At 35.4% G+C, this 26,286-nt stretch overlaps 1 protein-coding gene across 5 annotated transcripts in view; it reads left to right on the top strand.

Moving 5' to 3' along the window:
- LOC110451555 overlaps positions 1-21,589 on the top strand; it is a 33,083-nt gene extending 11,494 nt beyond the window's left edge. The window contains exons 1-8 of one of the 5 annotated variants that reach the window (XM_021499640.1): positions 4,373-4,462; positions 5,635-5,732; positions 6,774-6,821; positions 13,714-13,854; positions 14,258-15,088; positions 17,867-17,950; positions 18,889-19,701; positions 21,044-21,589. In XM_021499640.1, coding sequence (XP_021355315.1) covers positions 6,812-6,821; positions 13,714-13,854; positions 14,258-15,088; positions 17,867-17,950; positions 18,889-19,701; positions 21,044-21,114 — 1,950 coding nt within the window. In that variant the 5' untranslated portion in view covers positions 4,373-4,462; positions 5,635-5,732; positions 6,774-6,811 and the 3' untranslated portion in view covers positions 21,115-21,589. The other 4 variants (XM_021499639.1, XM_021499641.1, XM_021499638.1 and 1 more) reach the window with 4 other exon arrangements.
- Positions 21,590-26,286: the final 4,697 nt, after the last annotated feature.

Here is a 26,286-nt window from a genome sequence, read left to right as displayed (position 1 = left end):
TGACAATAGTCGTCAACTAACTACCAAACTCTATGACATTAACCTACATAGTGACAATAGTCGTCAACTAACTACCAAACTATATGACATTAACCTACAGAATGACAATAGTCGTCAACTAACTACTTAACTATATAACATTAACCTACAGTGTGATACTAGTCGTCACCTAACTACCAAACTCTATGAAATTAACCTACAGAGTGACAATAGTCGTCAACTAACTACCAAACTCTATGACATTAACCTACAGTATGACAATAGTCGTGAACTAACTACCAAACTCTATGACATTAACCTACAGTGCGACAATAATCGTCACCTCATTACCAAACTCTATGACATTAACCTACAGTACAACAATAATGGTCACCTCACTACCAACCTCTATGACATTAACCTACAGTACGACAATAATCGTCACCTCACTGCCAAACTATATGACATTAACCTACAGAGTGACAATAGTCGTCAACTAACTACCAAACTATAGGGCATTTTCTTACAGTTTTAACGCTAATGATCACCTCACAGTCAAGCTTTATGACACAGTGTGGTTTACTGTATATAACTTGATATAACAATTGTAACCTTACTGCAGCACCTGGAGTATGACAGTAATGATCACCACACTGTCATACTATATACATTTACATGTGCCCGTTGTTTGAAAATAATGGTAGCTTCAACACCAAATTATAAAATAGAAGTGACGACTTCTAAGCTGTAATATACCAGTTAATCTCGCTTGTGTAGTGTACATGTACATTAGTTATTTATATATCCCAATATCTAACTATGAGATCCATTATCCACCATGACTAAATACCTAACCACTTTATCTTTAATCACTGTTGACCTACATATTTTCCTTGATAATGCATGTTTATCTTATGTTGAAAAAAAAGTTTTAAAAAAAAGACACTAATGTTTCAAGGTTATGAGTGTCTCGCTATAGAAACGACTCGTTTTAACAACGGTAAATATGAATAACGGTAGATGGAAAAAAACATATGAATGATCTGTCAGACGAACATACACCCTTAGGGGTGGGTGTATTTTTCTTAATTTCACATACATAACGATACATAACCATGTAGTATACATAACGAGTCTGTATACTCACAATTATCACCTGTTTTCTGCTGTTGAAAACCTGAGTTTCTAAGCAAGTCACTTAAAAAAATCATAATCTTAATTTTGTATGAAAAATCTGAAAATTTAACAACTTTGTCTATGTGTGTGTTTTTTGAAAAGATCTTTTTGTGTCCCTATACCAAGCTGTTTTAGATATAGAAATATCTTTTTTATAATTAATCATTTTATACAGTTTTGTGTTAAGTTGTTTAAGCTAGCCATGCCTGGGCCCAGGTGTTAATACACAGGTGATAAAGTATCGGCATATGTTAGTGACATTCTTCTGTTTTCTTGTCCGATTTGTGTGAAATGCTGTCCTTATTTTCGACACTATAATTTCTAATTAAAGATATCTTTAAAGGCTAATAATAACCCCGGTACGCTTTTAAACATACACACATCTTGTCATTTAATCATCACGTATTTGAAGGTCATAAAAATCCTTTTAATCTTTCTACTCAAATACAATTTATATACTATAATATATCTTAAATCTTTAGTTGTCTAAGCAACAGCGGTCTCTACTTGCCGGTTTATTAACCTTTGCTGACAGGGGTTACCTCGGAGCCTTACTTACCTGACTTTGTATGTCCTAATTTATTGAGTCCTCGAGGGATGCGTCGACCGTTGGTATTTACAGAGACTGTGAAGTTTAAACCACGTGACACAATGTCTTAATATACTTACTCCGGGCAAGCATGGCATGTGTATGGGAGTTCTAATTGTTTTGTCAAAAAATGATTTTGATGTAATTGAAATGTCGGTCATCTGTCCCTGTGTCACGATTTACATATAGAACACAGAAAAAAAATGATAATTTATCGCGTCACTTTATTGTCACAAAGATAAAAGTTACTAGGAAAGGTGAAACGATATCTAAATATTATAAAATTGTAATAAACGTGGAGGCAAAGCCATGAATAGCACATCCTTATCATAGTACCTGTATGTGGCAATGCTTACAAATTACATCATCACATTTATTATGGGCTGATTTATCGATGGTACATCAAATGCTGTCGGTTATTCGTTCATTTCTATCACTTAATTTCATATACTGCCGTTTTGTTTTTATCCGTGTTTCACTTTACGTGTCTTTATTACTACTTGTTTTATTAATATATATTTTGGTGCGTGAAACAGAATTTAAGGATGAATCTTAACAAGAATTTACATGAAAAGAAATTCATGAAAAATGTAAATAATCTGTGATAATAACATTTCATACGAAATATAAATGTCGTTTTGTATATAGAGAATATAATTTATTTACATAGATTTTATGACATATTTATATGCATGCCTGTTAAAAATGTTTAGGTAAACAATCAAATTCATGACGTGAATGTTTTTGTATGCAATTCCAATGGCCAAACACTATTTATGCACAACATTATTAATGAGACATACATTTTATGTACATACAGTAGCAATTAACCTGAATATTTGTTCTGATTTGAACAAAGTAAATATTATTTTTTAACATGTTACCAATAACCACCATTCGATTCATAAAAAGTTAGTCATGTAAATAAAACAAATTAGGTCTTTTGATTTTACGTAAACCTTATTCAATAAAAAAATTACTGTGCGAGTTCTGCTGAACATTTATTTATCACAGTTAAAAATAGTATTGACATAGAAATGTATGCTATTTAGAACTGTGGCCCACCTAGAAAATTTCTTCCTGCGGGGTGACTATAAATCTTCGCCTTGTGTGGAGGTGTGATAGTATATCACTGCTAATACAGTCTGGAGGAGTGAGACTAGTTACACGGGTTGTCATATAATATGTCGGTTTTTTGACATAGCGTCTAATGTATGTGCTGCATAGCGTTAGTTATCTCCACTGCTAGCAAATCGCTATTATCCAACCATACATTGGTGTTTTCTCACGGTAGCAAATCTCGCTTTTTTTGGTATCAGTACAATATATATATGTAAACGCTTATTTTTTTAGGCATCTGTCTTTGAATTTGTACCTAGACGGACCAAATTGCTTTTTACGTTCTTTAATTTTCAACTTTGGCATTGTTGTTTGTAATTAACGTCAATTATAATATGCTAGATTCGTCAAATTTAAAGAAGTATGTTTAAATATACTTGTGGCGTCTTTATTTTTCCATTCCACCATGGACTGGTTCGTTGAAGAGTTTGATGTCATAAAGCTGAAGAGTGGTCGAAATGCAACAAACACAATTCGTGAACACTAATATTAGCAACGGCCATGTACAAAAATGTACAAGGGGTCGAACGGCTCATGGTCATTATGCATGAAGATTGCATGGCAAATAGGTTAAATAGACCTACAACACGACGCATGGTCGAATCTTGCTGTCTGTTAAAGTTGCAAAGACAATGGAAAATTCGCGTGCTGGTTGATGAATATCAGAAACCTCCGATGCAGTAAAGGTTTTTCACCAAGAACAATGGATGACAAGATATTCGATTTTGTTATGAACTATTGTTTCTCCTTTTGTTATGCTTTCTATCTGCTTCGCTATAAAATGAAGGTAATACTTCTGAAGTTCCGTTATCGATAGTGATAATGCAGATTATCCGCGGAGTTAGCGTGTCCGTAACTATCCCCTAAGGCCGGTGTGTTAGTAAATAATAAAACGTATATCCCTATCATTGGATTTAATCAGTAACTACCCGTAGGGCTGACCGTATCAGTTTTTTTAAGACGTCACAATTGTTTACGATGTCTGAAGAATTTATTTGTCTTTTTCTAATAAATACGAGATGTGTATACGGAAAAATAAATACCTCATTAACGTAACGCGTCATTGCGTTCTCTTGTCAGAAATAATCTGACCTGATTTTAAAATATGACTCCTATATTGTCTACAATGTTCATCTAGGTGTTTAATTAGAAGAATTGGATTTTAACAAAAATACTCAAATTATGTATAATAATGGGCGCTCTCGTTCATTGATATGTGTATGTATTTTCCCACGGTATAAAAAATACCGAGTTCTAAGCCACAAATATCTCGTGTGTACAGCCATTGTGTAGGCAGGTAGTATGAATCAGCATCTTATATGTTGCGCTCTGTTGGTCCAAGTGAAAAATAAAATAAACTTGATATGCAAAGAATTGCATGTTTCATATGATGCACCGGACTTAACTTAAACCGCAAACTTAACATACTTGTCCCGTGATTGTCGAACTGGTTTTCATACAAACTCTACTATACAGTAACATTTGTGATTACAAATTAAACTTTGCTTGCAACTCAATGTCTGTGTCATCTGCTGTAAATCTCGAAAATTCTCGAGGGGGCTCAATTACACTCGGAAACCTCTACGACTTCACACACCGGTAATACGTACTCGGCGTAAATAACTCTCCGTAAGATGTATAACTGTTCAACAATTGACGGGTCGAATGTGTCACCACTGTTTACCACATCAGGCAGCTTTAATATCGACTTGTGACTTAAAATGTCATTATGTCGCGGGTACAGATTTGTGGTTTATGGGTTAACAGTGCATGGTAATTATTGTAAACTGAACGGAGATGTATAATGCCTCAAAAGTCGACGGAGGACGATATCTTTAGACTTATTCGGCACTGTAATATATACTTCACAGTGCCACCTGCTTTATCAAAGAGTGTTTTTATGTTTTTTTATGAACATTTCCTGAGATTTAAACAAGACTTATCAGGTCACGATTTTCTTTTTCCTCTTTTTTTTTTTGTCATTCTTGCAAGATTTTTTTCTGTACTGTATCGTTGTGTCACTCAGTTCATTGTAATAGGTATATATACCTTATCGATTTCCTAGTCTATGTTGTGATGAAATCAATCTTTCGGTACATATACTATTTGTGTATCTACGCTTCAGTAAACCGGCCAAGGTTATGGTTCTGGCTGACTGGTCAGTGAAATTGTACTCAATACTGCTGAATCTGTGTTGATTGACATGTCTCGATTGAATGATTTTTAGCTTCATATTGTTGACAGAGCAAGCTATATCTGTATAACTGGTGAATTTCGCTTACAAATCTAATTGTCAGGTAATCATTTTTTGCAGCTATTTTCTTGATTTTATTGCACATTCTATTGAGAGTGTGGGCACTATATATATACCCACACACGCACGTATAGCAGACAGGTATACTGCGTGGTAGCACGTATACTGTGTATCGATTTGTTGATATTTACTTATTTATGTGGCGAAGTGTCCCCCAGGGGCTCGGCCTATCGTCAATAGTGTGTGGCCAGGCGTATCGGTACAGATGACCGACTTGGCGACAACTCGTCCCCATCAATCACACCACTGTCCGTTGCTCCTCATCACACCTATATTCTCCGTATACTCTGAAAGGTCACACGAGAGCTTGTGATGGGAGCGCTGGTGGTGTCTGCTCCTACTCAGTGACCGTTTCTTTGGATTGTATCATACAGATATAGGAAATCTACCGTTACGTACCTCACTGGAGTATATATGCGAATAAGTGTTATGTTTAAACTATAATTTTTCTACACAGAATGAGCCAGTTTGTGTGCAGCGTGATACGGATTAATTGAGAGCGGACTATCCTTCAAGACAGAGATCGCTTACACCCTGCTGACAAAATCAACAAAGGTAAGGAGTTTACATCTTACAGCGTGTTCTCATTAGCATAATGTATTTGTATTAGAAAAACGTATTACCGACTGTCCGTGTCTTGTAAGTTTGTTTTTGGTACGCGAACTACTGTCTGACACTGTATTTTATACATTCGTCATTGTTTACATGTATGTAATATAAGTACAATATTTAATTTCGGTAATTTTATGAAAACCCGTTAGATAAAAACAATATAATATGTGACTGATCTGAAAGTAATCGACACTCGAATTCCTCAATGATAATTGGCGGTTTCCAGAACCGTTAGAATTCCAAAATTTCCAGTTATTTTTCATGAAAATTGTTATTTTTATCACCTTCGTGGATTTGTCATTCATAAGAAACACATACTCTCTTTAATACACAATGAACGCCATACGTGCAGGTATTGTTGATCAGTTTCAGATGACATGTAACCACATTTTGTAGAGAAAAACACCTGTTCTCACAGATTCGAGGTTCTCCCTTCGCATTTATGTGTGAATATTTTTTTATATAAAATTATATACATTCTTAAGATTTACTTTCCAACATGTTAGGACGTAAACACATTATCACAGGGGCTAGATACTCCGAGGTACAACGGAACGCGTATCCCAGGCTAAAGGCCAAGAGCAATCAATACAACAGGTATATATAATATGCTATAATATATTAGTATACCTTCGGCCTTTAATTATAAGCCTGTGACGAGATGTCTGGCCCCTGTTCGTTATTTATACTGTAGAAAGTGGGTTGCATCACCCATTCAAATGCAGGTAAAGTACGACCTTTTATCTCAGAAAGCCATCTCGACATTTGTTACTAACTACAACTCATAAATATGTACAATTACCATACTGTTGCATTTTTAATTTTTATTTACAGCCGTAACTTACTTTGGGTCACACAGCTCCACGTTGGTGCATACGTAGACTATTCATATATAATACCTTCCGTTTTATGACTATGAATATTATGTAGAAACGCACTTCGGATTTTCTCACGTAAGGCATTACTCACGGTTTTCTATTACAGGGCCAGACATATACTCTGAAGTAGGGCGGTACAGCGCTATGGGGAACGGTAAGTGGTTTGTGTATATATTATCTATAATTATTTACATAGCAAACATTAATGATTTAACATTCGTCATTATGATTCAGACGAATTCTACAGTACAGAGGTATTATACAGACCGACTTAAATCACAGGAGCCTTTCTAATGAGATGTCGGGAACTTGTGCAAGTCTAGGGTTTCGATTAGTGTATTTTACAACAATGATTAAACACGTTTTATCGACTAAATTTTGCGAACTATTGATGGCCCGGATTGAAGTGCAGATCGATTGTATTGTCTGAAGAAACCGAAATACTAGGAGAAACGTGTGTGGTCATGCAGTTGACCAAATACTCTTTTCATGTCCTATCGGGGAATCGAAACCCGGCCGTTGTGGTGAAAGTCGAGTGCGCTGTCCATGCAGACAATCGTTAAGTATTTGCTTTGCGCAGTGTTTTTCGCGTTTTATATAAAAGATATTCTGATTCGCGCATTTTGGTATTAAACTTGTAAGGCATGTAGTACAACCTGACAGGTTAACTATTACAGTTGTCATGTATACAATCTAGAAATATATCAAGTATGGACTTTTGATGAGGTGAATATGGGGTTATATAAACCTGATAATGATGCATTAACCGATACAAAGTCTCAGGTCCATATAACCATATAGGTAGCATTAAACAAGATGGAATTGCTAAAAAAACGTTTGTTTCAATTAAGGATTGGTTGTCATATTTTTGACATGCATTGGTGTGTAACATACATTGGCTTACCTACATATTCGTGCACCATGTTAAATATGTAGGTAAGCAAATGTATGGTACACACCAATGAATGTCAAAAATATGACAATCAATACTTACATTTACATTTTATGTTAATCAACTTACAGTTCAAGCAGAAATAAAGACATAATATTAGTCTGAACATGTTTCAACGTCAGGGTAAATCCATCCAGAGAACAGCCACCAGTTGACAGTGGAGCAGTGCAATCTCCAACGTTACAGTTATGACATCATAAGCATAGCGACGTCACAATTGCTCTATAGAGAATAATACATGCCTTTTTCCATATCACACCCAGTATCAACCCGAGACTGCAATATCAACCCAAGGGCCGAAGGCCCGAGGGCTGATATTGGTCGAGGATTGATACTGGGTGTGATATGGAAAAAGGTGTGTTTTATTCTGTTTATTACATACTTACTAATAAAAACTACCATATTATGATTTATTTTTTATTTTTGAAATATTGAAAAACGATTTATTTTCCAAAAGGAGTGTGATACGGGTTTTGGGGTGTGATAAGGCGGGGGCTGATACGGGTTTTGGGGTGTGATACGGCGAGGGCTGATATGGGTTAGAGCAATTGTGTCGTATCGCATATACAAAAAACAACGTATTTATTAGTAAGTATGTAATAAACGGAAATAACATTCATTGGGCCCAGTGGAAACATCTAGGCTCTGTGCAATGGAAATGTAAATATTGAGTGATATCTGTATTTCAATTGAAGTTATCTGTATTTCAATAAGAGTAAACTGTATATTAGTTAGACATATCAACATTTTTATTAAATACATCGCTATTGTAACTTCTGATGGCTTTGTCTGAAATGATAATATTTCTTGCCGAATACAGTTTTCTTTTCAATGGATGGTATCCTAAACGACTCGCCAAACATTTCCCTAACTATCAACACTCGTATATATCAACAATACGTCTGTCTGTTTTGGTTGGTGTACATGTATACTGCAGAAAGATTTGACAAAGGTCAGGAAAGCATTGAACTCTCCATAGACAAGACCATTGAGATGAGGACGAAAGTGACGTCATTCTACACCAGATTCCCCTTATTGCTACCACACGTGCATATTTAGCATACGTATGAGAGACAAAGGGATGAAATGTAATTCAGCCAAATCGACAGGTGTCCCTTTAATGTTTCTTGTACATGTGTATGTATATACAATGCATTGCGAAATGACGAAAGACATTGTATGCTTTTAGCATTGAAGATTTCTTGCTTCATTACTATTGACCGAAATCAGTCTGATAGAATTGAAAATAAATGTAAATTTAGCTATCCTGTTAAAACAGATACTTACGACCTTAGTGGCAATGACCTTGGCGTTAGATTTTGACCTTGACAGTGAATATGACATGGCTGTAAATTATATGACATTGGTAGTGGATTTGACCTTGACAAAGAGTATAACCCTGATAGATTATTTGATTGACAGCTGGTTATACGGCCTTGTGGTAGAAGCAAAATGATTTATGCTTGACACATATGCACTTAACATTCACATTTCCAAGAAAAGCATATCAATGTATGTGCTTTATACGTGATGTCAGCATAATGACAACTTGAAAGGGATGTGATGGTAATTAGTCTGCACTGTAATATGACAAATCTTCTCTCCAAGTTTATTTGATTCTAACAGGAAATATTTCGTAAAGGACTTGTGTCATACGATACGAGTCACCGCTAGATATCACCATACATCATACCATCTAATTGTACTTTATATCCACCAAGGGTCAGGCTTAATTACGTTTACTGCACCACTAGAATATATATTGGCAAAATCGAACGCACACAGTCAGCTATTTGATTGATATCTGGTAAAAAAAAATGGCCAATCGCTAGACTGATACATAGACATTGAAATAACAGGAGAACGTTACCCGACTTCAAAGTCATTCAATTTTACCGTTACGGTGTCGCACGATTCTGTTGGTGTACACCAAAGGATCAAACTAGTCTAAAGTATCATCCGCAATGTGACGCGTACATCTTGCCTTCGAGTTTCGAGTGAAGAGATCGTTAGCTAGAGTATCCCCTGGAAAATCGAGGATGCTTCATATGCCATACACGATCATATAATCAAACCTCTCTTCAATGTCGAAGTCGCTTATATCGAATTCGGGTTTTTTACATGCAGTCAAGCCTCATTATATTGATACCACTGGGACTACAAGAAAAAAATTAAAGCAAGTTTGGTATGCCAGAACTCCTATACGTAGAAATCAACTGTCATAGGACTGCAGTAGTTCAAGATAAATCGAGGTTCCTCAACACCCTGTTTTGGCGTCTGCATCTGCAACTGGAATAGCCGTCATTTTTTCTAGGATCTAGAGGTCGCTTCCGATGCGTCAAGCACGTGACTGAAATTCAAACGCTGGCTAACCCTAGCCTGTAGACGTTATACTCGACTGATTTCTGGTTCACATTCACCATAACTTGGCCTTGGGTGCATTACACTTTATACTAGCACTGTCAAACTGTATCACCAATTGCTTTCAGCAACTCGTAAATATAATTACTATCGGTAAATATTGCGTGGTTATTGGAAAGATTAAATTCCTTAACCCCATTGAAATGGGAATACAAACATTGCCGTTTGGTTTGTTAGTACGGTCCCGAGACGATCTGCTCTGCAGATAGTAATGTGGTACACTCCACGGCTACTTTATAAACCTCGGTCTTGTTTTGGCTTGTATTTGTTTTTGATGACTACCGCTTTATTCAAAGCCGTTGCGAAGTCCCTGTATCTGATCTCCACACAGACGTACCAGATCGTTTGTGGTACCGACCATTAGAAGCTTCAATGTAGGTTTATATGCATGACCGTAATTCTATTAGACATCTTTTGACTCTGAGTGCCGTTGGCAACTTTTCTCGAGACGGTCCAATGCAACTGACACATTGACACAGACATTAAGCTATTAAAATGACTCGCCAGTATAAATAACTTGTCAATTAAGACATAAGGGGCAGTGAACAGACCGTCTCTGTCCCCCACTATTATTGAAACTCTCTTAGCACCCGACAAGGCATCTAGTGGGTTCCTGTGTAGACTGACTGGCTATCAATGTTGGGGTGTTAACACAGCTTTATAAGAAGAGGTATATGTACATAAGTACGAACACTGCCGATCTGGATTCGATGAATAAAAGCTTGACCAACCTGAAAAGAATTTAATAAAGTTTTTCAATTAGGATATTCAAACAACATATTACGCGTTAAGGTTTAAAAAACTTATTTAGAGATTTAAAATCACTACACCAATATATAAATACAAATGAAAAATAAGGATGTATTTTGAAGAAGAAAACAAACTTATTTGAAGTATTTAGGTTATATTTGGTTAAGCTGAGGAATCTTCTAACAGGTTGGCCGTGGTGTTAATATGTCACCGTCACGGGTCATTTAACACATTATATACACAAGTACTTGATAAAGTGAGAGATTTGTTTAACGGTACTTAAGTGATCGATCACCGGATCAGAGGTCATCCAGATGCTAGCACATGTGTTCTGGGGAACATATGTTCGTTATGAGCTAAAATCAGCACTGTCCATCTGTTGTTTGGAACATAGGAAAGTATATTATGCTCAACAAAATGTAGCATTATGTAGGCTTTGGTATGGTACCTTGATTAGCAGTTTGGATCAATATTTAAGTAAGTTCATTTTCCACAAATTACTCCTTGTGTATTTGATGGTGTCAATACTCGTTCAACGGAATATCGAACAATTCAGTTTTTTGGTTCTTAAAATATCACTTTGATTAAGTTCAGTTTCTGAATGTAAGCGTCTGAAATGCGGGACATCAGTTACAATAATGTACATCATTTCGAATCAACGAAATTCCAGTGTATACTTATTTGTAAATATATAGCAGATAGTGTTCAGCTACAACATCAGCATTTCAATCAGGGCTTGTTAGATTCTATTGCATGCTGTCTAAATCCTCTTCGTGCCACAAAGGGTATAAGAAATGTCTTAAATTGACCTGTCACGAGCCGTAAATCATTATGCTGTCCAACCAAGACCTGCGACTGCCTGTTTCGATGTTGCTAAACAACACCATGCTGTCTTATATTGTATTATTTCCTCTTTCCTATTCCTTCTTGTGTTAGAATATAGAGGGTTCTTTGTGATGCTAATGATGTCTTTTCCCATTTCCTAATCGGTACGTTTAAAATTTACGCTTTGCTGTTTCTGCCATGGTGGCATACTCGATACTTTATGGGTTATGCTCACTTTCGCTCTCTGAACCCCTGAAATATGTCATAGCGAAATCGAGGGCTCAGTGTTCACACCTTCAGGATGACACGAGAAGACTAGATTGATCCTTTGGTGTACACCAAAAGAATATGTCGGTCGCGTAACAGCAAAATGACTTGTTTTGAAGTCGGATATTGGTCCTCTGTAATCTTCAAAGGACACGTATCAGACTCAACGATTGGTCAGATATTTTCACCTGAGACCAATCGAATAGCTAGTCGCGTACCTTCAATTTGGCTGTGACATATTTCACGGGCGCATAGAACGTAAGTGAACGTTACCCCTGATGTATCGAGGATGCCATGATGGTAACCTGGTCAGTTTTCCTCTTATTTCGATGTCGGTGATCTTTTCTGACCATCGTAAAGTTATAAAATGTACTGTACACATTTGTGAGTGAGGAGTTTGTTCCCTGTTGTTTTCAAATTCTCTCAACCATACTACTGATTTGATAGCTTGATATTGCTGTTGGAAAGTATAACATTTTCTCATCGAGATATTGAAAAATGTCTCCAGATCTGTCTTATATTGACAAAACTTCTGTCATTTTCCGCAAATGTATGAAACCGTGTGCTATGTGAAAATAGTCCCATTTCCCCTGCACAGTCAAGGTCATACAGTCTGTTATTTCAGCCCAATTTGAAGCCGCTTGTCTTGTTTGCTTTTGCTATTTTAACTAGACAGCCAGTGAGAGTAAAAACCACTGCTTCATTCCTGAAGTAACCACGAGCTATTTTGTTGGTTTTCCTTTATTGACTTCTTCATTCATGATTTCAATAAACTTAAAACGTATCAGCCAGTTGCTCTTGTCCGGAATACCGAAGTAATTCAATAGTTTCCATTAAGTTTTCATTAGAATACCATCAACACTGTCAAAGTTTATACATTACTCAAAGTCTATAAAGTAGATGCTTGTAATTGCTTTCCACTCATTACACTGCTCAGTCATATTTTGAGTACAAATTTGTAGTCATAACATGAGATTCTCTAATCTAAATCCGTCTTGTCCTGTCTTTATTTGACCTATTTATTTTAACCTTCGTCAGTTCAAGATGACCCTAGCAAAACCACTTTACTCGCTTTGGTAACAGTGTTATATTTGCCCAGTTATTTCACTCTGTTCAACTCCTTTCCTACTTTACCATTAGCATACTTTTCCACTCTTCTAGGATACCTCATTCCCTCCATATGTGTCTGCACAGAACTCATAGTACATTTGCAGTTTCTCATCCAGCTGATATTACTGCATTTGCTGATATTTCATCTACTGCTGGGTATTTCCTTATCTTCTTTTGCTGGGTATTTCCTTATCTTTTATTGGTGGGTATTTCCTTATCTTCTTTTGCTGGCTATTTCCTTGTCTTCTATTGGTGGGTAGTTCCCTCCTATCCCTTTCTTGGCTGTCATTATAACTTCCTCAGCGTTGTCATTATCCAGTAATGATTAACTTGTAATAATTCTCAGTGGCGTTGCTGTGTCTTCCTTGCTTAGCATGCTTTGCCATCTCTTGAACTGTTCGTCCTTTACGGAAATGCTTTGAAGGTTCTAACGTCGTCTCCAAACAGAGATAGTCTCTTCATAGAGTAGTACATGTGATAAGTAAAAGGTGGCCTCTCAAAAAAGGGGGTTGGTCTCTGAGCAGATTCGACAAATTAACTCACCGTTAACTCACCGTTGTCGACGTCATATCACTACGACTACTATTGACGCATTATAAGCTTGTAAGTTGTTTTTGTCATTTGTAACGTGAAACAAAAACATAAACATTCGCACACACTTGTTCAAATACATGGTAAAGGATTTGAACATTGTAATACAGTTGATCATTTATGATTCTAGAACCCTCCAAACGGTCCATGACGAAGACGGGTGGCCATGCTACGTCTATCAGCAACGGCCAACATGTCGACAAGATGCCACGTGACGAATCACCGGAAGTGTCCGGTGTCCATGGTGACAGTGGCGATTTGGGGAAAATAGGTATGGTTTGTTGTCAATTATTTTTATTCAGCTTTGCTTCATTTTTTTTCAACACCACATTTGAACAAAAGCAAGTTCAATTCAATTAATCTTAACATTAAGGAGTTTTAAAAGTTTCTATTGAGGATGATGATAAGAATTGGGTTCTCGTTTAAACTTTAATGGTAAAAAAGGTAAATATCCTTCCTTCCACAGCTCAGTGTTTGGTTGGTGAGATGTTTATTGACGTTCAGTGACAAAACCTTGAAAACATATTCTGTTTCAAACTCTTGTACTATTTTGTAAAACTGATTCGTTGTAAAGTGTTAGAATATATGTGTTCTATGCACTATTTGAAAAATCTTATGAATGAATGGGTATTGAATCGAAATCAATTTAGCACCATCTTTTCTTGTTTTTTCAGATATTTTGCGATCAGATTCAAATAACACATCGCATAATGCTAAAACTTTGCTAGAAGTGGCCAATGGTCAACACGTGACGGACAATGTAAGTAGTGTCACTGCTGGCGAGAGTGTGGACAATACAGTACCTGAGTTACAGGATAATGCAGTGTCTATCAGTGTATATAAGGACAATGTCAAAGAATCATCCACAGACAGTCGGACAGAAACAAGTTCGCCCCCTAGTGGGAACGTGGACGATCAAACAGACACACCACCAACAACCCCGCGCAAGGACACACAGACAACCCCGGGTAGGGACGATAGTGGTGTGGAGAGTTCTAGTGACATAGTACAGGTCGGTAGGTCTAGTGGGGTCTCCGGCACCAAGTCAAAGGTAAACAAGAAGTCTAAGAAACTTGAAGATAGTAAGAAAATAAATAAATCAACGTCACAAATTAACATGAACGAGTCGATTGAAGATGAAGTTGTATCCTTAAAAAAGGACAAGAAAAAGAAGCTTAAGAAAAAGATTTCAAAACAAAATAGCACTGTGAGTGACGTCGGTATGACGTCAACAGTGTCGATGTCATCCGGTCTCAACGTCAGCAGCGTCAGCTCTGACGCCGGACACGGGACTCTCGAACGTTCTGTCAGCTCAGTGGAACCAGGTTTTGGTGTCGTGAATTCAAAGGAAAATAAGAAACCTCGACGACCCCTCAGTAAGTCCTTCAGTGACATCGAACAACAAAAAGAAAAGAAAAAGAAAAAGAAAGTGGACAAGAAAAAGTCAAGTATAGTTTCAACGATGCAAGTACCGGTAGAGAACACAAATAAAGAGAAACGGAGAAGTAAGTATATTATTTACATAATGTTGACATTATTCTGATGTTCTGTTTTTAAATCGCTACCTTTGATTTGTTTGAATAAATTAAACTAATCCTAAAGTAGGATGATGTTAACGGTCTTGTATCAGCTATCGATAATGACGTAACAATCAATTTTCACTATTCCTGCCACATCGTAATTAGCTTGCTGGATCATGTCAGTAAACACATGCAATTAAAATACAATACAAATAACATGTCAAAAGTAAAATTTACTAAGAGAACTAAGAAAAATTAAGGAGTTTTAATTAGAGAATTACTTACCAAGAATATTTAAATGAAAGTTTTCTAATACTCTAAACGACTCAAGGCGTAAATTTATACAGTATTTATTTTTCATTTATGAAAACTCATAAACACCCAAATGAAACTATACTCCTTATGTTCATAAACATACGGATTTTACAGCACATCGGGCAAAAAATAATAAAATTTAATAAATTATTTCAGATGACTTTTAAAAGAACAGTGATCGCATGCGATCTTTATGATAAAAAGTTTCTCCGTTTAAGGTAATAGGATTGTGTCGCCATTTCTCAGTAGATTTCCTTCAAATTTGGTAGTTATATCTACTTTGAAGTAAAGAAAAAATTCCGCCACAAAAAAAAAAAAAAATAGGTTGTCAGAATTTTAAGGAATTTAAATGGAACTTTATTTAAAAAGGAGTGAATTTTGAAAACAAAAATGAAACACATTTTTTTTGCAAAATAAAGTCAATAAAAATGGTACTGACATAGATTAGTATTGCATTAATGTATATCAATTTCGTAAATGCTGAAATTGTGTAAAATTAATTATCTATAAACGATTAAAAATTGACATTTTATAATAAAACGATATACACATAGTAATTGCATGTAAGAGTTATCGTTCTTGAAAAACTTCACAGTAGTGAAATAGGTTGACGGTTTCCTGAAGTACAGAAAAATGGACACATGTGACTCATTGATTAAAAAACAACTGAATTAATGCCTGGATTGCTTTGAAATACTTTAATATTGAAAGAACACACTGTTCTGTCAATAATAAACGTACAACATTCATCAGTTCAATTTAAAACATTAGAATATGGGGAATTGTGATACTGTCTCCCAACATTGGATTTTCAACTAGGGATGTACTTCCTATTTCCGTTAAGCAATACACTCCTATGACCTAAAGTTTTTAATGTTTCGTTGTTTACAGAAGGGAGATAACTCAATTTCCGTCGGTGATAATTGAAAGTCTAGATATATGCATAAACATAATTAAAGATACATGTATTGGTATGAAAAGAATATTTGCCTGCTCCTTTCTACTGTATGTTCGTATGATTCTTCTTCTTTATTGGTCCTACAGAATCGGGTGGTTAAAACGTGTCCTGCATGATCTTGTGTCAACACTTACGTCAAATCAGATTTCTATTCTTACTATTTTTCTGCATTTAATCTTTTATTTCGTTAGTGTCTTACTATGTTAATCTGGGAAGTCTGTTGTCATAGCTTATGAGAGTACCCGATTTCCAGTGAAATTAGTCGTCGTTTGATCTTACCTGTCGTCATATGGCCCTAGCTGCCATCATATAACGTTAGCTTTCGTGTTTTGACCTAAGCTATGAAGAATATTTAAAGCCCCTAAAATCTTTCTTTTTTTGTGTAAATATCAACCATGCAAGTCAAACGTAAACTACTGATGCCATTACACAACCGCTTGAGAAGTAGTGCTTGTTCATTGCCAGTTTAAATTACTATTTATATATAAAAAAAATCTATCCAGCTTCAAGTGGCCTTGGAGAGATTGTAATCATGTGTACCGTTCCATGGTAGTGCATATGTCTTTTGAAAGATTTGTCTTATATCTATAGATGTGTTTCTTTTGTGTCAACATATCTGTGATGAACAGGCACGTATACCTCTTATAATGGGCGACAGATTATGTGTACGGTTCGTCAACTTGTATTGTAGTACCACCCATACTGTTGTATAGGTTTCGATCAAGGTGTGAGTTCTATTCATCGGTAGTTTTGATACCAACACAATCTTTTAGGAGTGTAGTTAGGCATGCCTCTTATTAATAATACTTAAACCAGAACTTTTTTGTGCCGATTTTAAATATCTTTACAATTTAGCACCCTGTCAACGTGGACTTCCTGTGCAATCAAAACGTAACCAATATGTGTTTGTCCCATGGTCTTTACATAACATAAAGAAGATAACTATTATATTTTTTAGCAAATATGAGTTATGTTTAGTGAGTTAAGCTTGTTCACAAGAAACAAGAAGAATCTGACAAATTGTTGAACATATTTGCCTGTGGCCTAATGGTACAGTTTGTAAAACCATTTGGTACATCTGTGTAAATAAACAGAAACCACTGTTATTTTCTTATTTTGAACGATTACATCGGCTATCCAGAAATCCTATACATGTTAGATTAAAAACACGAGCTACATTTGTACTTGACACTTGCTGAAATGTCCTTCTACAGTGTATTAACATTAGTCTGCTTGAAAAAAAGGCTACATCTAATAGAAACTAAAATGTTTCTAAAGTTTTTCTACAGGTTGGTAAGTCTCTGTTGTAATTTTTGGTTATGTAACAGGAAATATTTCATAAAGAACTAAAATGTTTTATGGTATTCTGAATTTCCGGTTCTGTTAAACGGTACAATACTATTTGATAAATGTATGATGTTCCATTTCGTTTTTTGTTGAAATACATTATACTTGAATAAAACAGTGGTACTGTTGATGTTTTGTGGCAGGTATTTTCGAGGAGGACTTCACGGTGGAACTTGGATTCGCAGAGGAAAATTTAGATGTTGTATCACTGTCCTCCTTGTCTTCCGGTGAGTCTATGTGCTCTCCACTTCCGGTAGAGACGCCGGCTTGAGCGTCCTTGGATACAGGATGTTGTTGTTGGTGCTGGCTATGTGTTGTTGACTAATAATATCCTGTTTGATGTGTTGCCATGGAAATGACGTGTCGTCTTGCTGCTTTAGACAAACTCGTGTGATCATTTGAATCCGTGTGTCTAGTGTTCGGACGTACATGTGAAGGGATGTTTGGGGATAATGGTTATTTTTATTTGTTGACTAACCCTTGAGCACGTGTTTTTGTTTTACGTGACCTCGTGATGTTTCACCACCCTTCACAGAATGCAGTTCACACTAATCCAATGCACGCCGACCACCAGTTCACGGGTAGAGTGTGTGCGATATTGTAAATAATAACTAACAATTGTAAACAAGGATTGTGATATCGTGAATATGTATGTTTAATTTGCACATGTTTAAGTAACCCAGTCTGTGTGCTCTAAACTGTTCTATAGTTGTTGATTTCAAATGCAAGAAATCTAGCTGCATGCATGTCATTTGGTAGACTATTTCATCTGTTATTGTGTTGTCACATTTCTTGCCATTGACATGTGAATTGCTATTATGTGACATATTTTGATATCACCAGCTAAAAAAATTGAAATGATTTATTGAAATGACTTTTCGCAAGATAACAATAATGTTAATTATTATACATATTGTCTTACATATTTTGGTATATTCTTTGTACCTATTAAATGTTTTATTTATATTCCTTTGTGTCAGACTCGTGCTAACTTCAAACATCTTTCCCTCGGGTTGAGATTTTTCGGCCTACATCACAAAAGAATCATAAAAGCTATTAATCAACGGATGTCAAACATGTATATTAAGTAACACATAATTTGTAATGCAATGCAGTACCCTTAAAATGAAAATATCGTTAAATCATCTAGCATCTTATGTAACAGATGATGAAAATGTCAATTTGGAAAATGGACACAAAAAAAGAAAGCAGGGGACGGCCGACCAACAGAATGACAACGAGGAAATCGTCAAATCAACTTATCGGTCTACGTCAGAAACCAGCATCACTTTAAAAGATTCATTCATTGCAGAAAATAAAATAAATGAAGATGCTTATAAACATATTGTGTACGAAAGAAAAATCACTGTTCTTAAACATGAACCGGTTTTATCAGAAAGGGGCAGCATCGAGACAAGTGAACAGGACAATAATCTAGAGACAGAACCAAAAAACGATATTAGTGATGAAGAGATTAAACCAGACGTGTTAAAACAACTCAGCATCGATTACAGTAGTGAGGGAGAAGACGTCGACGAACCTGTCGATGATGTTCTAGGTAATTATTCATTAGTTGATCAGATCGTTGCACATGTATCACGTGAATATTGCTGCGCCCCACAGGAGATTCTAACTGACAGGAACAAAAATGGCGTTCGACGAATTGGACACTCTCATTCCATGTCACCGACAGAAGGAGGAAAGCTTCATCGTCCGGTACGGAGACAATACTCAGAGGACGTCACAAGAACAAGATTTGTTAATTCACCCGGCCCAGACGAATCTGAGGGTGACTTTCATGACCATCCAAGACGAGTTATACTAACCAGACCTCTATCGTTTGACTACCCATCATCCACATTTTCGTCATCTTCATCATCATCAAAACCATCTAAAAAGAGACAAAATTCGTTTTCTGAAATGCTAAAAAAATCTACCACCACCTTCACTAATCATCGAAGAAAATCGGAAATTAAAGGTAAAGGTGTTAATTTATTAATACAAATGTTTTATTTCCTCAATCAACTTTTTGTATGTGTAAAATGTAATGGATAATAACCGTACTCTTTTTGCATTATGCAACGACAACTATCATTGAAACAAATAAAATAACTGGTTGCATACTATCACTACATATGCAATATTTGACCCACATTTGCTTTAACTCTTAAACAAGCTGACTAAGAACAGCTTGGATTGATAACATGTTTCAGACAAGAAGAATGAGAAACATAATTACGATAATTAGATATGATTCAAACCCATAATTAAAATGTGATTAAAACGCACGATACGCAAAGATAATACCAGAAGTATATTTTTCTCTAAAGTATTTAAATAGATATAGCATTTGGATATATGCTATGCGTTAAAGAACCTGGGTTTTAAACATTTTTATATCGTGAGACGAAGAGCTTCTCTCAAATAGCATCTGATCAATGTCGGTAAGGGACAGGTTGTCCCACACTGGTAAACATATACAGTACTGTATATTGAGTTTTGACATTTAAAGAATTGTTCCTACAAATCCCCAGACTTTGGTTATGACAGAAGCTTAGTTTAAGTATCAATCGCTGTTGTCAACTACTTACTGTAAACGCAACTTATAAATGACGTCAGAACAAGGAAAATGTTGACCTGCTTAACAATCCGGTCAATCGAGTTTTGGCTTCTATATTTAAATAACCTCCACAATTTGTCCAATGTTTAAGATAATCTGAAAATCTCGTACAAAATTCCTGGATATGCCTAATTAATTTGTGACGATTAACATTTATAATTGGTACAGCAATTTAACGGCTACGTCTTTATCTCACCTTTCCAATGTCAGTCTTTTGAACGGAAGCGTTTAAATGTCTGTCTATGTCCTCCGGGGTTGATTTATTGATATCACAATATTGTGATACATATACAGTGTACGAATGTATAAACATATAGTCGCTTAATACGGATAAAAAAACCGTGATAAATTGACATTCGTTTGGATATATCTATGATAAGCACAATACATTGTAGGATATGTATCTCTCGTGGAAAACTGACATGTATTCACATTGTAGGTATATTGAAATATAAAACAAAACAAATATTACGACATTACTGTTGAAAACGATATTATTCCATCAAGGTTTTGCTTACATTTCAGAATCATGCTTATTGATTTGATTTGATTAATTAAGTATTTTTAATGAAATAACGATAAAAATTATTAGCATGTCATAATCGATACCACATAACCTTTTTATTAATTTGATAATTACACATGCAATCTAATTATGCTGTTTTGTGTGTATAAGATAGTTTTAACATTGATTTTACAGGTGAGTCATTGAAAGAACAGAATGTAGGAAAAACCAGAGACGGCCTGGCTACCTCTATTGTTTACATGTGAATACATGTATGAAAATGTACTTCGTTTACTGCACGTCTGCCAATTAAAGAAAATAGAAATCTAGACGTGCCAATAAAAAAAAGAATTCTATACCTATTGTTTAGCATTTATAAAACCATCAATAATTTAAATCAAAATAACATTTTGATCAACGAGGTATTTTCTGCTAAACCGGAAGTCGGTCGACGCCATATTTGCCAATCCTCCGTCAGTGATGTATAAAACAGCTGATCCTGTCGACAGATTATCACGGCTCACACTATATACACAAAAAGAAACATTTACAAATGAACTGCTCACTAAGTTAAAATATATATCACGTTCGTTTAATTGGACTCTATTTAGTATAGTGTTTTTCATCATTTCATCTGATGGCCTGCCAATGCGATAAAAATTACATTGGCATTATATGATATATGTCAAACCTAAGTGCAATATAACAGGAGTTTTGCATTTTGTATTAAACTGTTATAAAAAGGCATTTGTCGAGTTTTTCTCTTATTTTTGCGTTTCCGTCATGGTAATTCATCCTGATTTCAGCTTAGAAAACTACTAGCAGTACTAAATTTAAATTCTATTGACTTTTGATTAGTCAGTTTATGATCGGTCGCCCTCTGAGCATTGTTAGGTCGTAATCGAGGACGCTTAGAAAACCGACAACAACAAAACCAGATGAAAAAAACCCACACAAAAGTTTAATTACCTTTTCATCTCTGATATATTTCATCGGTTGGTGCTTTGTGTTATTGATTGGTCTCTCCCCTAAATGGTCTACATAAGTGTTAAAGTTAATAGACCCGTGCAACAAAACGGCCCTTTACCTGACATCAAGGAGGTTGAATTTACGTTTTCATCTGATGCTGCAATCAAGACTGTGTCCTTAGCTGATACATGTACATGTACTGTATAGTGACCTGTTTCTATCAAAATTATCAGCTTAATGTAATGTTTAGTTACAATTAGATTAATTGATATTTACGTAATGACTGATCATAAACCATAACAACCATGTTGTAAGATTTTAATTGAGCATCGTCAAATAAATGAAGATCATAAAACATGCATTATTTTGCTGGAAAGTAAAAAAAAAAAACAATTGAAAAGGTCGACATAATAAATCAATAAGCTTACAATGCTTGGTAATACAACAGGGTCCTAGGAGTTACAGCGCCGCCATCCTTCTCCACACTAATGGATTTGTAAGTAACATATTGATCGTTTAAAGGACTGATCTTCCTACAACTTTACATTTTGTATGAGTAATGGGGTAAATACGTATCAACAAACCTGATTTGAACACTAATATCTTTCTAAATACTTCAAACGACTCGGTTTCAATCCAGAATCAAGCCGTCGCACACAGCATTGTTAGCCTCAATATGAGAAATTTGCCACACATTTCTGCGAGTCGAATATTACTATCCTGAACCTGCTTCATTTAAAAGGGTATATTAAAACCATTGATAGACATATTGAATTTTAGTAGGTCTTATCTCACCAGTGTCTGACGTTACATTGTCCTTCCATTACAAGGTTCAAGGTTTTATAGATGATCAAGAATTATTGAAAGTCAAATAAAAACGTTCATACCCCTATAAACATCGCCTAATAATATCTTGTTTACAATATACACATGCAGTGTTATTTTATCGAGATGCGAAATTGACGTCAATAAATTTGCGTTGTACAATGTATAATGTGAATTTGATTTTATTGTGAAATTTTAACGATGATGCTTTCACAGGCTACTGGTATTATGCAGTATTGACAGAAACAAACGAAAAACACTTAAATGGTTCACGGCCATGATAGGGAAAATTAATGTAATATTAAAATCATAAAGCATACACGAAAACATCAGGAGGTATCAATACACCAAGGGCGCAGAATTTCAATAAAAAAAAATGGTAGTTTTCCCGACTGGCTAGGTGGAATTAACCTATTAATGCAGGAAGTCAAAACAGGTTGACTTGATCAACGCATACTATGTATAGGTATTGCCAATATGTCAAATTAGTAATGCAAAACTTATTCCATAGAGTTTTGAGGAAATAAAACTAGTCACCTGGCTGAACATAACCCAAACCACACGCTACCTGAACCGCAACGCGTCCAATAACGGCGAGTACATTACAGGTAAAGATAATTATACACAATCTGAATTTTATAATGTCGGAACGTTTCAAACAAATCTTTAGTCTGTTGCAATATTTATTACAAAAGCAGTTAGTGGTGCAGCACAAAAAAGAATTACCGGAAATTTGGTGGAGGTGCAATTCCTTGAAAATGTATACCTTTTAGATATTAAAGCGATTTTAAGGGACAAAAAAAGTGTTTCATTGCATCATCTGTCACCAATATCTCATGTTCGTAGCTACATACTGTAGATCGATTTCATTTTAGGGACGTTTAATTTTCGCTATACTCAAGACCACTGACATACTCCAACCAACCCCGAATCCGTTGCGCTTATAGAGTTAGTCAGGATAATTCCCTGTTACCAGCGTTAATTGAAATGCGTACTCCATGAGTTTATTCATTCCAGAAATACAAAAACTGAACTATTAGACCCCGAAATGATAACAAAAAGCATATCAAACAACGATAAATATAAACACAACAATGGCCAACCAGGAACCAATTATACCGCTAAATTGGTCTTTTCGGACCATTAATTACATGATTACAAAATTAATATTTCATGCCAAAACATTGAATGTCATTTAGTGCCAGGTGCATTTGTTATTTATAATGTTTCCGTGAGGGATACGGTACTATAGGAATGTGTACAACTGGAGACTTATAGGATCAGTTACCAGACCGAGGTACACCTGGACGTGGGCACGATTCAAGTTATCAATACTTTATTGTTTTAGACAAAAGCATTACAGAACACGCAGCAAAAACAATATAGTGAGTTAAATGAACAAACTTAACACATTGTTTTGAGTGAATGCAATGAGAGTTAATAGGTTGAATGATGCTAGTTATACACTGTATGAAGAAAAGAGATAGATTCATGTTGGTTCTATGAGAAGTAAGAGGTTACAGATTGGAGGTTAATTCAGGTTAGTTCTATGATAGGTAAGAGGTTATAGATTATATATTGATTTCTGTTAGTTCCTTGAAAGGTTAGATTTAAGATGTTTAGTCATGTAAGTTATATGAACGGTTAGAGGTTCCAGGTAAGATGTTGATTCATGTTGGTTATATGAAAGGTTAGATGTGGATTCATGTTGGTTATATGAAAGGTAAGAATTTAGATGTTGATTCATGTTGGTTATATGAAAGGTTACAGGTTAGATGATGATTCATGTTGGTTATGTGAATGGTTATAGGTTAGATGTTGATTCATGTTAGTGATAGGAAAGGTTAGAGGTTATATGTTGATTTATTTTGGTTATGTGAAATGTAATAGATTGGTTGTTTATTCATGTTGGTTATATCAAAGGTTAGATGTGGAGTCATGTTGGTTATATGCAAGGTTAGATGTGGAGTCATGTTGGTTATATGCAAGGTTAGATGTGGATTCAAGTTAGTGATAGGAAAGGTTATAGGTTAGATGTGGATTCATGTTTGTTATGTGAAAGGTTACAGGTTGATGTATTTTAGTTTTATGAACGGTTAGAGGTTAGATATTGATTCATGTTTGTTATGTGAAAGGTTATAAGTTAGAGGTTGATTCATGTTGGTTATGTGAATGGCTATAGGTTAGATGTTGATGTATGTGAGTGATAGGAAAGGTCATAGGTTAGATGTTGGTTCATGTTAGTATTAGGAACGGTTGGAGGTGACAGATTTGATGTTGATTCATGCTAGTTATATGAAAGGTTTGAGGTTAGATGTTGACTCATGAGAGTTCTGTGAAAGATTAGAGGTTATATGTTAATTCATGTTGGTTATGTGAAATGTAATAGATTGGTTGTTGATTTATGTTGGTTATGTGAATGGTTAGAGGTTAGATATTGATTCATGTTTGTAATATGAAAGGTTAGATGTGGATTCATGTTTGTTATATGAAAGCTTAGAGGTTAGATGTTTATTCATGTTGGTTATATGCAAGGTTAGATGTGGAGTCATGTTGGTTATATCAAAGGTTAGATGTGGAGTCATGTTGGTTATATGCAAGGTTAGATGTGGATTCAAGTTAGTGATAGGAAAGGTTATAGGTTAGATGTGGATTCAAGTTAGTGATAGGAAAGGTCATAGGTTATATGTTGATTCATGTTAGTTATATGGGAGGTAAGGTGTTTGTATGAAAAGTTAGATGTTGATTTATTATGTTGATTCATGTTTGTTATATGAAAGCTTAGAGGTTAGATGTTGGTTCATGTTGGTTATGTGTTCTGTGAAAGATTAGAGGTTGATGCATGCTACTTATATGGGAGGTAAAGTGTTGATGTTATATGAAAGGTAAGAGGTTAGATGTTGATTCATGAGAGTTCTGTGAAAGATTACAGGTTGATGCATGCTAGTTATATGGGAGGTAAGATGTTTGTATGAAAAGTTTGATGTTGATTTATGTTGGTTATGTGAAATGTAATAGATTGGTTGTTTATTCATGTTGGTTATATCAAAGGTTAGATGTGGAGTCATGTTGGTTATATGCAAGGTTAGATGTGGATTCATGTTGGTTATGTGAATGGCTATAGGTTAGATGTTGGTTCATGTTAGTATTAGGAACGGTTGGAGGGGACAGATTTGATGTTGATTCATGCTAGTTATATGGGAGGTAAAGTGTTGATGTTATATGAAAGGTGAGAGGTTATATGTTGATTCATGTTTGTTATATGAAAGGTTAGAGGTTAGATGATGACTCCTGAGAGTTCTGTGAAAGGTTACAGGTTGATGTATGTTAGTTTTATGAACGGTTAGAGGTTCCTGGTAAGAGGTTGAGTCATAATAGTTATGTGGGAGGTGAGCTGTTGATTCATGTTTGTTATATGAAAGGTTAGAGGTTAGATGTTGATTCATGTTGGTTATATGAAAGGTTACAGGTTAGATGTTTATTCATGTTGGTTATGTGAATGGTTAGAGGTTAGATGTTGATTCATGTTGGTTATGTGAAATGTTAGAGGTTAGATGTTGATTTATGTTGGTTATGTGAAGGTTAGAGGTAAGATGTTGATTTATGTTGGTTATGTGAAAGGTTAGAGGTTAGATGTTGATTCA

The sequence above is a fragment of the Mizuhopecten yessoensis genome, unplaced genomic scaffold, assembly GCF_002113885.1.
Source record: "Mizuhopecten yessoensis strain PY_sf001 unplaced genomic scaffold, ASM211388v2 scaffold6135_1, whole genome shotgun sequence".
Classification (NCBI taxonomy): domain Eukaryota; kingdom Metazoa; phylum Mollusca; class Bivalvia; order Pectinida; family Pectinidae; genus Mizuhopecten; species Mizuhopecten yessoensis.
This window is presented reverse-complemented; position numbering and strand designations above follow the sequence as displayed.